Source organism: Euprymna scolopes, chromosome 31, assembly GCF_053919585.1.
Source record: "Euprymna scolopes isolate OS-2025 chromosome 31, ASM5391958v1, whole genome shotgun sequence".
In the NCBI taxonomy this organism is placed as follows: domain Eukaryota; kingdom Metazoa; phylum Mollusca; class Cephalopoda; order Sepiida; family Sepiolidae; genus Euprymna; species Euprymna scolopes.
Genome location: NC_136512.1, coordinates 88043710 through 88060307, shown reverse-complemented (window position 1 = coordinate 88060307; position 16598 = coordinate 88043710). Strand labels below are relative to the sequence as shown.

The window sequence follows — 16598 nt, the reverse complement described above, 5'->3', positions numbered from 1 at the left end:
CTTAATTTTGACTACCTTCCTTTTCCCTCATAACCCTCCACTCCCTCGTCCTGGTTTTCAATCCGAGTTTCACCAAGCCATCATTTCTTTTGTATTTGATAATAATAATTCTAACCAACTGTATCTTTTGTTAACCGACCCTTTTCGTTTGTTTTGTTATTGTTGTAAATATTTGTGTACAAATCTTTTTGTTTATTTTGTTATTGCTGAAAATAAAGGAAAATAATTTTCCTAAAACCATATTTCATATCGTCCATATTTTTAATTGTTACACGTTTGAATGTAATAATATGAAGATCCTACTATCAATAAATAATATATTGATCTGACAAAAAATAAATTTGAAGAAATATATACTATAAATAAACAAAGCTTCTTTCTTAGAACTGCACGCCTGTGGAACTCTGTTCCATCTGCCTGCTTCCCTCCTGACTACAACTTGGATGTCTTCAAGTCCAACGTAAACAAATTCCTGATGAACCGCCTCCTTAAGTAGACACTTTAAATATCCACACTAACATACTGCATTTACAATAACCCTTATCCCTGAGTGGCTTCCGGGCCTTGATAAGTGGTGACCTTGTAAAAAAAAAAAAAAAAAAAAATTCAAAGAAATATATACAAGTCATAAATGCTCCTTTTTAGATCCAGATTACAACCATAAAACTTTACTTTCTTTATATTACCAGGAACTAATAAAGAATAAACTTACACCAATCATTAAATGGAAAATTAAAAACAAACTTGTCAATCCTGAGATTCTCCCTGTTTTCTATGCCTAAATAAAAAAGTATTTATGATTAAATTTAAAGATAGAAATAGATTCATAAATACAAAAACAAGAGACATTGATTAATTACAGACATTATAAATATACGGTCCATTATAATTTTGAAAAGTGTCTCTTTTATTATAAATTGGTTTTATATTTTAATATGTATGTACGTACGTGAATCTGTATTCGTTTAATAACATAGTTATGTTTTTTTTTTTATGTATTTGAACATTTGTTCATTTATGTTGTGATATTCCTCATGCTGAGCAACAATAGATCACCTTGCTGCAGATGCCACCATTGTCTTAGTTTCGGGCAGATAGAGCCAGTAGAAAGTATAAATCAGGCGATCAAATTTGGCCAATCAAATTAACCCTTTTCGTTTAATACTGAGATCCAACACATGTTAGAGAAATTACTTCTGAAGCAACAGCAAACATGAAAAGGAGTACCCTCGCCAAGGGTAAAGAAAGCAGCGGAAATGAATTGCGTCAAAACGTGTAATGTTTGGCAGACAGGAAAAGGCAAAAGTGAAAAACATAACATGGGCGTTTTGAATTGAATTACTTGTCTGGATGAAGTTATGGATAGTTGAATTTTCTGGTTTCTGAATCAAGATGACACGAGTTATTAACTCGTGAAAGTCACAGAGAGAAATGGGAAAATATTTTACTTTGAATGGAGACAAAATTATGAACTTGGTGCAGCTCGAATTAGAAGTATGCAACTCCCCAAGAGGACATCATGCGATATGAGATCGTTGTTTTTGTGAGCCATGGATTTTACTGAAATTTTGCAAACCATGGATTTGATTGAACCAAGTAGAGAGATTGAGAATTCCTACCTTGTTGTGGTTAACCACCTGACGAAGGCTATAGGAATAGTTGGCCAAAATATTGTGAAACACCAAACTATGAAGATGAGGACAACAGTCCACAAATAAATAAGACTTGGGATAACTGCGAAAACATTTTTACATTTGGTATCAATTTTTTTCCATTCAGTAAAGTTTCAAATTGGAAGTGTGAAAGTTTCTTTTTTTATTACTGCCTCAATTTGTTCAAGCATGTTTCAAATTATCCTAGCTTTTCTTTGCATGGATACTAATATTAACTCACAGTACGACACACAACTTCGATTTATGAATTTATTTATCGAATCATGTAGCGAAGGAACTATAATGTGTCAAACCTTGGCTAGATTCACTGCGAAAACTCTCCAAGATATTTCTGTCCGGATACGGCGACATGTAATCTTCTCTTTCTGGACTGACAATCAAGTTACCATTTGCCATGGTCGTGTGCAACTTGCTGAGGGCAAAGTTCAAGGTCAGGCTGAGTTCATAAGCATCCTCGTGCACAGTTCCGGACACCAACTGGAAACAGAACAAACGGAAGACACGCACGTCATTAGTTTAGACAAAAATTGGTTGAACTGCACACTTTTTTAAAAGAATAGCAGGCTGCCCGGCATTGCCTGATCATAAAATATGCAAAAATATTTTAATTTATACAAAAACTGAGACATGTGCATGCAAGTATTGTTTTTTTCAAAACTGTTCATTTCTTGTAAGCAAAAAAAAAAAAAGTAAAAATACTCAAACCAAAACCTCCCAAATCACATCTTAATATCATTTGTAGACATTAATGATCACGACACAACCATCTATGGCAACACTTCAAAGAGCATAAATGTCTAAGTTCTCTCTAATTCTCTCTCCTCTGATCTTGAACATGTGGTGCAATGGGAAAAGCGGTGGCTACATCTAAAACCAAGTTTCTATCTTTACATCATCAACGTTCTGATCCCCATCTAGCACCAATTGAAATGAATGGCTCTTGTCTTTTGGAGGCTCCATGTTTTGAAAAGCTTCTGGGTCTGACCTTTACTCCTGGGATTGCTCGACCGCTCCAGTAGATATCTCACTGCTGATGCACTTCTCTACCTATATAAGCATCAAGTACACCCAAGGATGGAGATTTGTTGCCACATCTGGGCAGGAACTGCTAGAGTTTAAAATAGATTTTGTAGCCTAGTGGGGGATGTAATATATTTTTCCAATTTTTCATGCTATCTTTATATACATCTATATATATAAAAGCGAAAATGTATGTATGTATGTATGTTTGTGTGTCTGCTCAAAAATTTTGACCGACCAAACAAAAATTTAAAAACTTGGTATCATATTAAAGCCCCACCCTCCGGACGACAAATATCGAAAAATTAGCCCAAAAGGACCATCAGAAGTGCATCAACTGATCGATTTTCTGCAGGGGGGGGGGCAAAAAAGTGACATTTTAATGTTAAACATTACATATTTTTAAATCGATTTATAACTGCCCCAAAAAATATGGGCGCCAACTCTTCTACATAAAGTATACACGGGACCGTTTATTTTGGGTCAACTTGTATTTAAAACCCGCTGAGTCATGTCACGTGATCTTGACGTCAGCAAGCTCTAATGGCAGCCTGAATAAAAAAAAACACGTTATTATCGGTAGAAAAAAATTTAACTCTTACACAAGCTAAACTATGAACTTCTACACTATGGCAACGTTACCAAAGTTATTAGCACATTCAAAATAGTTAGATACGATAGTTAAACGAAAAATAACAAACCAAAAATGTGAAGTAAAAAAAAACACGCTTACAAAAAATATTAAAGATCGAAGTTTTTACAAAAAAAAACCCAGCCAGACACCATTTTCTTTTTTAGTAACAGTAAGGAAGACGAAGTGAGAGAGAGAGAGAGAGAGGCAAACAGAGAGAGAGAGAGAGAGAGAGAGACGCAAACAGAGAGATAGAGAGAGATAGAAAGAAAAACGTTAACTTTTTCACACCGAAATCGACAATTTTCGACGGGGGGAGGGGGGTGGTCAACAACACATGCGTCAGATGACGTTATAACGTCGTGACCTGATTTACTTTAAATAGTTGAAAAACCGAACAAATTTTATATATGGCGCTTTAGATCAGGTAGTTAAGGCCTTGGTTCATTATCTAAACATTTTGGGTTCGAATCGTAGTGTGAGATGTTTTTTTTTTTCGATTTTTTAAATTTAAATATTGAACCCTGTATTATTCAAGCCATTTTTCACATAACGTTCGTTTGCCTGTTTTTGTTTTTTTACTTCGCTTATTCTTAGCGACACCCAAAAACACCCGGGTACCCACTGATTTTTTAAATTTTAATATCGAAACAGGCTTATTTAAGCCATTTTTCACGTGTTCGTTTTTCTGTTTTCATCGTTCATTTGCCTTACGTTAGTTTTTTTTTTTTTTTTTTCGATGTTTTGATTACCCCCCCCCCCCGCTTAATTAAAACGTTGTTTTCTTTTCTTACTTCACTTATAAAAATGCTTACATCGTCATCGTCGTCGTAACGCTCGGCGACTTTCAAACATCTTTCACTTATTCGCTTATAACAATGCTTCATTCTGGCTGGCCGATTTTATTTTCAAACTTCGCCTCAGGGCTTTGACTTCGATCCTACCCCCCCCCTCTCCCCGTTTTCTTTTTTATTTAACACCACACACATCTACAAACGCCCGGACAACGCCGGGTACCCCTCGCTAGTATATATATAAAGTTATAAAATATATATGGCAATTAAGCTACACAGAATATTCCGCGTTTCATCCACGCTAGGATTCATCAGTGCTCAATACGTAGGTAGAGCTAGGTAGTAAGTTATAAAATATTTATGGCAATTAAGCTTAATTGCCATATATATTTTATAACTTACTACCTATCTCTACCTACGTATTGAGCACTGTTGAAGTAAATACTTCAAGTTTACACATAAATTTATACTTTCGTATATTAATTTATGTGATTAAATTAAGTAACCATATATATAATGATCTATATATAAAAGTGACCTTGTCTATCTGTCTATAAGTATGAGGAACAGTCTCTATTATACTACTCTGTTAGTTTTTGGTCTAAACACTTAAAACTTGATATATAGGAGATTTGGACCTGTGGAACAAATCATATTTGGTTTTTAGCCAGTAACAATTGTTGCTAAGGAGTCAAAATTGACAAAAATTGAAAATTGGTAGGCGTAAATCGATTAAATGTATTATTTACATGCATGCACAAATATACATTTATATTTTTTAACAACATTGTGTTTTAAAATTTTTAGATGTGTATGGACTCAGATCAGAAGGCAACAAATAAGGCTGGAGAGCTACAGGTTTTGATTTCGATTCTAGGTGATAGTACCCAAGTGATTTTTTTTTTTACTTTCAAAATCACTCCTATATATTGGGTACAATATAATAATTAATAGAGAATTGGTTCTATAATAATAAATACAAAATCTACATAAATTAAAATATCGTATTTAAGCATATTTTGTGATTGGGCAACTCTGGGCGCCCTGCTAGTGTGTGTATGTATATATGTATCAGAATTCTGAGATGAATAGGAACACTAATTAATTAATCATGTGGTATTGAGTCTTACAGAATATTTTTTTGAGATAATCTATAATATAAATCTCACCTGTCTGTTTAAATGTTTGGATGTATGTATGTTTGTATTTCTACCTAAAACTTTTGATAGAAGTGACGGATTTTCACGAGATCGGTATCGTTTTGAAGCTCCACCTTTCGGATGACAAATATCGAAAAATTGGCTAAAAACATTAATTCCTTCACCCTCAACTGGGCACTTTTCTACAGGGAGGGGTCACTTTTTTCGCTGACATTTTCGAAAGACATCCTCTCTTTTTGATTGACTAGCCTTAATTTAAACTTTCGTCACTTCCAGTTTGGCGATGGGGGCAACGGCAAAGACATCACATTTTTTTTTTCACGTTCTTTTCCTCCTTCACGATACAGGTTTGAGCCTGCCTGGAACTACCATATTTTTTTTTTTTTTGCTGTTCAACACATACCTCCAACCACCCGGGCAATGCCGAGCACCCAGGCTAGTATTATATAAGATAATCTGATCTGTATTCTTTATTCAAACAATAAATTTCTACTCTGAAAATAGATATTTTTCTGAATTAAATGTAAACAAAAAATTAAACTTATATATATGTATGCATAAGATTGGTTTCTAGTGTATGTGCATATATTTTCCCTACATAGACTATAGACATGTTTGAAAGATAAAATAAGATTAATTGTGCTTAGAAATTCTTATATATTCCTATGTATGTGGGAATGTGTATTTATTTGTGTATGTGGATGTGCATACACTTGTATGCTAATGTCAATAGTTCATGTGGGAGGCTCTGCGATCGATCTGACCGAGCATTTGATTGACACACGACATAATAGAGGAAACGAGTGACATTTAAACACAAAATGAAATGAATATTGTTTGAAAATCGTGCCATCTGTATGAATATACTGACATTAGATTGCATATGTAATTATGCACATATATACTAGGTATACATATCTACTATTTTATAAAAGGAGCCTTATCTGCGTGCATATGTGTTTGTTCCCTATGAACTCCGAAACAGCATGGCCGATTTTTATGAAATTTCACACAAATGTTCTTCATGCATCTGTCAATGTTCTTAAGCAGATTTTGTATTAGAATGTCTTTGATAAGTATCGATAATAAATAATTGAAAAAATCTGATGAAAGAAGGAACAGACGATTTTGACTAAAGTTAACACGTTTACACAACCTAACATCACAAGTGCATTTGAGAAGTTTTATTACCACACAAGCAGAAAGGCTCGGCATATAAAATCAACAGTAGGTTCTTTGATATGACAGAAGTGCGTTCAAAATCAATGTTTCTCTTTAGAGCACAACTGAACCATGATATTTGACTTTTGCATTTTAAACTTTAATTCAAGCCATTATATAAAATAATTTCATAAAATTAACAGTAGGTTCTCTACAGTGCAAGGTAGATTACAATGTATTGTGAACTAAGTCACTGTGGAGAGACATGTGAAGCTTCCTCCCAGTGCACTGCGATGGGTCTCCAACTAGAGCAGGCAATCAATCGATTTGATTGAAAAATGGTCAATTTCATCGATTTTGATGACAATAAAAATATGGGTGTGTGAAACGATCGTTGATCATCATTCGATCCTGGGCAACGTCAGATTTTTTTGTAGTATATATATATATATATATATATATATATATATATATATATATATATATATATGTCCTTCGTTGGAAAATTATTTTGTCAGTAAGTGAATTCATTTCCTTCATTGGTAAATAGTTTTACTTACAATGGTATTTTCTAATATTCTTCTTCTTAAATATATATATCAATTTATATTTCTTAATATATATATATATATATATATATATATATATATATATATATATATATATATATATATATATATAAGACCACTTATCAATCTAATAATGATCACTCGTTTCAACATATACAGTTTATTTTTAGATCAATATTTGGAATCTGATTACTATAAATCCATTTGTAATATTATGATTATTACAAATTTATTTTTCTGATCCATAAACTAACTTACTTAGCAAACTGAACATTTTTAACATTTCTAAACATTACGTTTAGTTTCATATATGCAAACATGTATAATAGTTTATAATTATTGATGTTATTTTCATGAGTATGTATACACAAATTAGAATTAATAAATTTACTAATTATTAAATACAACATTTTGATAGAATATTCATAAATTAATAGGGAATGTTAGTACGAATAGTTGGGTTTAGTGTCTTTATTTTTAAAATTCAAAATGGCGTAATGGAGACATATTAAAGTTATTTGCAGCTTCTCTTCCAATTTTCGGATTTTAATCATGTCAAATCACACTTCATTTCCTTTTGACGGATTGATTGTTGCTATTTCTTCTGATGAGTTAAGGGCAAAATAGATTCATAGATTAATATAATAATTAAGTGATTGATTTTGCGTTACAGAACAGATACTGTCAAGAATTGTAAATGTCAACTGAATTAAAGGAATAAATTATAAGATGAATTTTGGAATATAGGTTTTTGTCATTTATTCATTATATATACATATATATATATATATATATATATATATATATATATATATATATATATATATATATATATATATATATATAATAGATAAATATATAAAAGTTATAAATAAAATATTGGTCTCACCTTTCCCATCTTTGGTTCTGCAATGAGTGCTCGGAAGTCAGCACAGTTTTGGGCGTGTACCTTAAGATGCTGGCAGATGTGTTCAATTTGCTTACGCCAATAACCTACAAAAAAAAAAAAAAAAAAAAAAAAAGAAACAATATTTCATTAAAAAAATTGTCTCCCTTTGGCAAATGATTAACAGTGCAGTATCTGTTGTGATAATACACTTCAGCTTTTCTGTCCTCAATCAGTCAAAAAGAATTTTTTCCCGACCAAAACAATCTATATATATATATATATATATATATATTTTTTTTTACCTAAACCAGAGTGCCCCTTTTGCTGAGCTAAATTTCCCCTACATATGGGGAGGCAAGTAAATAGTGATTTACAACACATCAGAAATAATTTTGCCATTTTTACTCGGGAAATTTCGTTCATGGAAAATTAATTTGGCTTTTGGTAACGAGAGAGACAAAAGGGGGAAAAAATGCTGTTTTCTGAGTTGGAATCTATTCATATAACGTTTATCATTGGCTATTTTTTGATCTTGAAGTGTTATTATTTTTTTTTAATCTACTTACATTAAGTGGCTTCATGCCTTGTCTAGAGCGATTTCCCCCCCCTAAAAAAAACAGTAATGAGGAAAATGATAAAAGAAGAAAAGAAAAACTCATATCTCACCTCGACCCGGACTAATAGCCGTCATCAAAGGCTGTCTGTCGCGCATTTGTTTCTCAAACGCAGCTTTCTCGGCTGCTTCTTCTTCCCTTTTCTGCATTTCTCTCTGGGATGGATAGAAAATACCGACTGTCTGTGTTGCAACAGAATGCATCGACCTTGACATTGGAACGTGACCTCGAGACATTGGTAGCCACTGCGTCTGTGGGAGGGAGAAAAAAAAGGAATATTTGTCAGGGGTTGCTGACATGACCCATCATAATCTTCCGATTTCCGTTACTCAAATATTTTTCCTCCTGTCATTTGGTGTGCAGAGTGATTGCGACCTGCCACCAATGTGTGACTGCCTCGCTCCTATTATGGTGCCAGTGAGAGAAGGAAAATAGTGCAACGTTTAGTTAACAATTAAATCTGTCAACCTGCGCATATGAAGAGATAGATTACAGAACGGCAAAGTCACTAAATAGAGGCAAGAAAAATAAATTCTGTGTAGGGATTAAAACTTTTTGTTTTTGTTAAATAGTATTGCATGAGGAATCATTTCGAGTTAAGATCTATTTAGGAATACACATTTTGTATTGAGAAATACCCACTTTAAATATGTAAACATTACCTAAAGTTATTCAATATGGCCCAAATGGACGACCATTTTGGATAACTTGTTATTCTTTACATATCTACCTATAAGACTTACCCACTGTTTCTAATATTAAACAAAGGGAGATAATTCAGACTATAAAGGGAAGTAACTCTCTTCCTATAAATTTATAGCTGTAAATTATCTAGTGCTATCCGGGAGTTTTTTTACTTTTATTTTTGCTTAGCTTTTTTTTTTTTCAAAATATAAATTTTAAAAAAATCATCATCATCATTGTCGTTGTTGGTTTGACATCTTTTTACATGTTAACATGTGTTTTACAGCTTTAAGAGACTGACTTCCAAAGTAAGATACCTCTGGCCAAGTCTTTATTTATCCCTCAGATGCATTTTTTATCATTTCCTTTCATGTTTTATTGGTTTTCCCATATAAACTGAACCTACTACCTCAACTGTTCTACATCTACTAACCCAAGAACTGTCATCCATTCTTTCAACATGGCCATACCATCAAAATCTCCTGTTCTGCACACACCTCCCTATACTGTCTGAATTTAATCTTCTGAAATCATCAGAACAAAGCTGGTCTTTAATACTTCCATTACAAATTTATTCTCATATAATTTCTCCCCATGCAGCACATGTCCTCAACTCTCCTTAGCAAAGTTTCACTTCCATACATCATCACACTATGTATGGATGTCTAATAGATGTTTCCTTTGGTCGACAGTTGTAATGTAGTGCTGGTTAGTAATGATAGAAGTTCCTAAGAAGCCCGTAGCGCAGTGGATAGAGACGTTGAATCGCTACAGTTCCAGGTGAGAATTGTCTGAAGATGGCGGTTTCAATCCTACCCAAAGCCGGCCAGAGGCTTACTTGGCTAAAACGTGGTGAGATGACAACAACTATGGATTTGCTGAGAATGCAGTTAGGAGATTCGGAGTTCCTATCCCGTCGCGATTACTACCTGATGAAGGCCAGAGGAATAGTTGGCCGAAACGTTGTGAACAACTAATAAAGATGAGGATAACAGTCTGCAATAAATAAATTAATAAAATAATAAGCATATCAATAATGAATTCCAATTAAAAAAATATAGAAAAAGTAGGCTTTTAATATCAATGTCAGAGCGAGAAAAAACTCTTTATATAGAATATAGATGAGTATGACAACACTGATGGAATATATATATGGTAGTCACCTCCACGAACTTACCTTCACCATCTCCCACAAAATACTGCTAAAATTCTCAGTAAAAGAAAAAAAAAAAAACAAAGAAACAGATATTAATCATGTTTATTTGGAAGCATTAAGCGTAAATTCATACATAAAAATTTTGCAGAAATACTTACATCCCCAGATGATGAAGTTCCATATTTATTGCTGAGGAAAATAAAATAAAATCGAGTTAATCATAGGAATTTTAGAGAACAAGTAAAAAAAAAAAAAAAGAAAAAAAAAAAAAAAAAAAATACCACTGGTCTTATAATTTTGATCAAGTGTAAAATGCCTCATTTTATAAAAATGTAAATTTCTGAATTAAATGTTTGGAACGTAACTTTTTTACAATAACCTTTTAGGTTGTAGTATTGGTAGCCGTAATCCATACTTAAAAAAAGGTTTCTTTTTAAAGATTTTCAAGTGGTCTTAAATTTTTTGATCATGATTGTGTGTATATATATATATATATATATATATATATATATATATATATATATATATATATGAGCAAGCAGTTAATAAAACATGTTAAAAAACACTTTGAAATGAGTTAAAAACATATTTAATCTGAAAAGGAAACACTAGATAAGTAGATAGTCCTTAATCCGCGGAGTTTCGAAGAAATACTTTCCTTCTCATCAGAGGGTAGGAATTAGCAAAATGCGGGATCGGATTTTGCATGCAGAAGTATTTGATGAAACAACAAGTAAGTCAAAGATCTTACTTGAAAACAAAAAAAGTGAAGCAGAGGGAATATGGTGAAGAAAAAGGTGATTACACATGAATGGATAGTCTGGTGGAAGATAAAAAATCCAGTGATGGTAAAATCCAAATGTAAAACTTCAAGAAAGTTAAAAGAATTTATTATTAAGAATTTATTTATTAACTGTTTGCTCATATTATAAGCTATATTTCCTATTTGGTTTTATCGAGCTTTCATATATACACATGAACACACATATACAAACACACACATACACATATATATACATGGTTGGTAGATTCTATTCCTGATTTTGTTTGGTACATGTTGTTGGACATGATCATATAATCTAATGTTTAGAACAAGCCTTAGGTTACATGGTCACGTCCAACAACATGTACCCAGTAAAATCAAGAATGAAATCTACTGACCAACAGATGTTTTGAGTAATACGCATGGTTCTGCTATAACGGACCATTTGCTTAAAAACCTGTAATGTGCAACCTATGCAGTCAGATGGTGTTTACGATTACATTGAAATTTTGGGTGAGCAAGGAGTGAAATCCAAAGGCAAGTGGTCCTGGATATGACCTAAAACTATATCCGATGGTGAGGCCCCACCTTGCAGGCCTTGGGGAGTGTGGAGCCACCCTTTAATTGCCATTGCTCCCAGGTCCACTCTAACCCGGAGTGGTAGTACCTGTTAGGGTCCCAACTATGGGTTAAATAGAATCTGACTTAAAAAAAAAAATATATACTCCATTAAAAATCGTTCCTCAAAATAACTAGATTCGGCATTAAATAACCCGAAAAAGGTTGATATGCCGTAAAACAAAAACAACCAACCAAAGTTAAGTGGTTCGAGGCAAGAAGCTAATCGAGTAGAAAGCTTTCCGGCATCTACAGAAGTCTATTTTACTTTTTGCGTTGTTACCTTGTCATGTCAGGTTCCAAGTTTCTGTCTGGTGGAGTAATGACCATTCCACACGTGCCGCAGTAAGTGGCCATGAGATGATTATTGGCACGACAACTGGAACATTGGATGCAACTGGATTGCGATGGCTGAACACAAAACAACAAGAATAATTAATGGCTGGACACAAAACAACAAGAATAATTAATGGCTGGACACAAAACAACAAGAATAATTAATGGCTGGACACAAAACAACAAGAATAATTAATGGCTGGACACAAAACAACAAGAATAATTAATGGCTGGACACAAAACAACAAGAATAATTAATGGCTGGACACAAAACAACAAGAATAATTAATGGCTGGACACAAAACAACAAGAATAATTAATGGCTGGACACAAAACAACAAGAATAATTAATGGCTGGACACAAAACAACAATAATAATTAATGGCTGGACACAAAACAACAAGAATAATTAATGGCTGGACACAAAACAACAAGAATAATTAATGGCTGGACACAAAACAACAAGAATAATTAATGGCTGGACACAAAACAACAAGAATAATTAATGGCTGGACACAAAACAACAATAATAATTAATGGCTGGACACAAAACAACAAGAATAATTAATGGCTGGACACAAAACAACAATAATAATTAATGACTGGACACAAAACAACAAGAATAATTAATGGCTGGACACTAAACAACAAGAATAATTAATGGCTGAACACAAAACAACAAGAATAATTAATGGCTGGACACAAAACAACAAGAATAATTAATGGCTGGACACAAAACAACAAGAATAATTAATGGCTGGACACAAAACAACAATAATAATTAATGGCTGGACACAAAACAACAATAATAATTAATGGCTGGACACAAAACAACAAGAATAATTAATGGCTGGACACAAAACAACAAGAATAATTAATGGCTGGACACAAAACAACAAGAATAATAAATGGCTGGACACAAAACAACAAGAATAATAAATGGCTGGACACAAAACAACAAGAATAATTCATGGCTGGACACAAAACAACAAGAATAATTAATGGCTGGACACAAAACAACAAGAATAATTAATGGCTGGACACAAAACAACAAGAATAATTAATGGCTGGACACAAAACAACAAGAATAATTAATGGCTGGACACAAAACAACAAGAATAATTAATGGCTGGACACAAAACAACAAGAATAATTAATGGCTGGACACAAAACAACAAGAATAATTAATGGCTGGACACAAAACAACAATAATAATTAATGGCTGGACACAAAACAACAAGAATAATTAATGGCTGGACACAAAACAACAATAATAATTAATGGCTGGACACAAAACAACAAGAATAATTAATGGCTGGACACAAAACAACAATAATAATTAATGGCTGGACACAAAACAACAATAATAATTAATGGCTGGACACAAAACAACAAGAATAATTAATGGCTGGACACAAAACAACAAGAATAATTAATGGCTGGACACAAAACAACAAGAATAATTAATGGCTGGACACAAAACAACAATAATAATTAATGGCTGGACACAAAACAACAAGAATAATTAATGGCTGGACACAAAACAACAAGAATAATTAATGGCTGGACACAAAACAACAAGAATAATTAATGGCTGGACACAAAACAACAATAATAATTAATGGCTGGACACAAAACAACAAGAATAATTAATGGCTGGACACAAAACAACAAGAATAATTAATGGCTGGACACAAAACAACAAGAATAATTAATGGCTGGACACAAAACAACAAGAATAATTAATGGCTGGACACAAAACAAGAATAATTAATGGCTGGACACAAAACAACAAGAATAATTAATGGCTGGACACAAAACCACAAGAATAATTAATGGCTGGACACAAAACAACAATAATAATTAATGGCTGGACACAAAACAACAAGAATAATTAATGGCTGGACACAAAACAACAATAATAATTAATGGCTGGACACAAAACAACAAGAATAATTAATGGCTGGACACAAAACCACAAGAATAATTAATGGCTGGACACAAAACAACAAGAATAATTAATGGCTGGACACAAAACAACAAGAATAATTAATGGCTGGACACAAAACAACAAGAATAATTAATGGCTGGACACAAAACCACAAGAATAATTAATGGCTGGACACAAAACAACAATAATAATTAATGGCTGGACACAAAACAACAAGAATAATTAATGGCTGGACACAAAACAACAATAATAATTAATGGCTGGACACAAAACAACAAGAATAATTAATGGATGGACACAAAACAACAATAATAATTAATGGCTGGACACAAAACAACAAGAATAATTAATGGCTGGACACAAAACAACAAGAATAATTAATGGCTGGACACAAAACAACAAGAATAATTAATGGCTGGACACAAAACAACAAGAATAATTAATGGCTGGACACAAAACAACAAGAATAATTAATGGCTGGACACAAAGCAACAATAATAATTAATGGCTGGACACAAAACAACAATAATAATTAATGGCTGGACACAAAACAACAAGAATAATTAATGGCTGGACACAAAACAACAAGAATAATTAATGGCTGGACACAAAACAACAAGAATAATTAATGGCTGGACACAAAGCAACAATAATAATTAATGGCTGGAAACAAAACAACAATAATAATTAATGGCTGGACACAAAACAACAAGAATAATTAATGGCTGGACACAAAACAACAATAACAAAACAAGTTAACCAGAAATTAGTCACATGCAAAGAAAATAATAATAAATAGATTAAAAAAAGAACATCAATCAGTAGTGAGACTGCATCTTTCTGCCTGACAATGTAAGGATGGGCCCAAGTCTTATCTGACCTTTATTTCTTCATATTGTATAATAGTTCAGGGTGGAATCATAAGTTTGTCGCCCTAAAGAAAACAACACTACAGCTTTATTTCAAAACTTTTTTATTAAAAAAAATCAATTCAGGTAACTTGATAATGTAGTAGAGCTAACATCTATTCAATGTAGCCACCTTCAGCCTCAATCACCACCTTGATATGGGTTTGAAACTGGGAATATCCCTTTTCCACAAGCGCCGGTGGGAGCTCGGTGAATACTTGGTGCATGGTGGTGATCAGGCTGGCTTTGGTGTTGTGGGAGGTCATGTTGGTAATGTTCTCGACGTATGACCAAAGTAGTTCAGCAGGTTCAAGTCAGGGGAGGATTGGGTTCAGTGAGAAAAGGGTACAAAGACGTGTGGTCTGATGGAAGTTTTGTATCATATGATATTTCAGGAAAATTTCCCTTCTTCAGTAGTTTCATAGTAATTGAAATATACTTGGAATTAATTTTAATTTATTTTGAAATCTATTGTTATTCTTTAAGCTTAATAATGTAGACTTAGTGTTAATATTCTATTTTAATTATTTAATTATATTGTGTTCATTTGTTTGTTTGTCTTTTTTCTGTGTATTTATGACAAGAATTTGAGTTGTACCCCCTTTCTGTAGGTTTTCCAACACTACAACCACAGATCATTGCTTTGGTCTTGGTGATATTTGATCTCAGACTTTTATTTTCCATAACATTCCTGCAAATCTTTAACTTAACAAATGGATTTTCCATTATTTTACAGGCACGCACTAAATCATTCACATATACAACATCTGTTCCAGACAAGCTGTACAAAACTCCCATCGAGAATGCTTCTAGAACAAACGCAAAGCAATGGTCTCACCGCAGGATACTTATGTATTACTACTTTAACATTAAAGCTGTCGTCACTATGTGTGCTGTCAATTCTAACACAACTTTAAACATTTCTGTACACTGAACCACCTACACTACTTTCCTCTTCAGAATTGAGAATTAAAAGATAGCAATGGTTTTGTCTCCAGACAGATACAAAATCTACATTACATATATATATATATATATATATCCAGGTTTGAGATATTCAAAAGTAGGAACTAACAAAATAAAAGTTGTTAGATAGATAACAAAAGCAATATATATATATATATTGGTCGCAACAAACAGCTAGCTGTTTCAGTCAATGAGACTTTGTCAGGCGACCCTGAACCAGAACCATTGACTAAAACAGATAGTTGTTTGTAGCGACCAAATGTTTACCTTCGAATAAATAAATAATATATATATATATATATATATATATATATATATATATATATATATATACAGAGAGAGAGAGAGAGAGAGAGAGAGAGATAAAAAGGAACAAACCATCAACGTTTCATCTTTATTGTAAGACTTCTTCTGGATGAATGAAATTAAGAAAATAAAATACCAGTGCAATATTTGAATATCTACATTTTCTTTTGCATTGGTATTTTATTTTCTTAATTTCATTCATCCAGAAGAAGTCTTACAATAAAGATGAAACATTGATGAACACATAACTTGGTTTGTTCCTTTTTTTATCTCTCTATCTCATCATAATACTATTTCCATTATGAAGTTACTGGATCGTTAATACGATTTGGTAACCGAAACATGTGTAACTAAGCAGATAAATCGGTAATAAAAAAAAGACATATATTTGTTCTGCAA

General features: G+C 32.8%; 1 protein-coding gene across 2 annotated transcripts in view; it reads right to left on the bottom strand.

The window, feature by feature from the left end:
- Nucleotides 1-16598, bottom strand: part of LOC145255842 (double zinc ribbon and ankyrin repeat-containing protein 1-like) — a 100993-nt gene that overhangs the window by 18777 nt on the left and 65618 nt on the right. For both annotated transcript variants that reach the window (XM_080114580.1, XM_080114581.1), the window contains exons 11-15: nucleotides 12016-12143; nucleotides 10510-10540; nucleotides 8564-8762; nucleotides 7898-8001; nucleotides 1967-2150 (exon numbers count right to left, since the gene is read on the bottom strand). In XM_080114580.1, the coding sequence (XP_079970706.1) occupies nucleotides 1967-2150; nucleotides 7898-8001; nucleotides 8564-8762; nucleotides 10510-10540; nucleotides 12016-12143 (646 nt within the window). The remainder of the gene's footprint in view (nucleotides 1-1966; nucleotides 2151-7897; nucleotides 8002-8563; nucleotides 8763-10509; nucleotides 10541-12015; nucleotides 12144-16598) is intronic.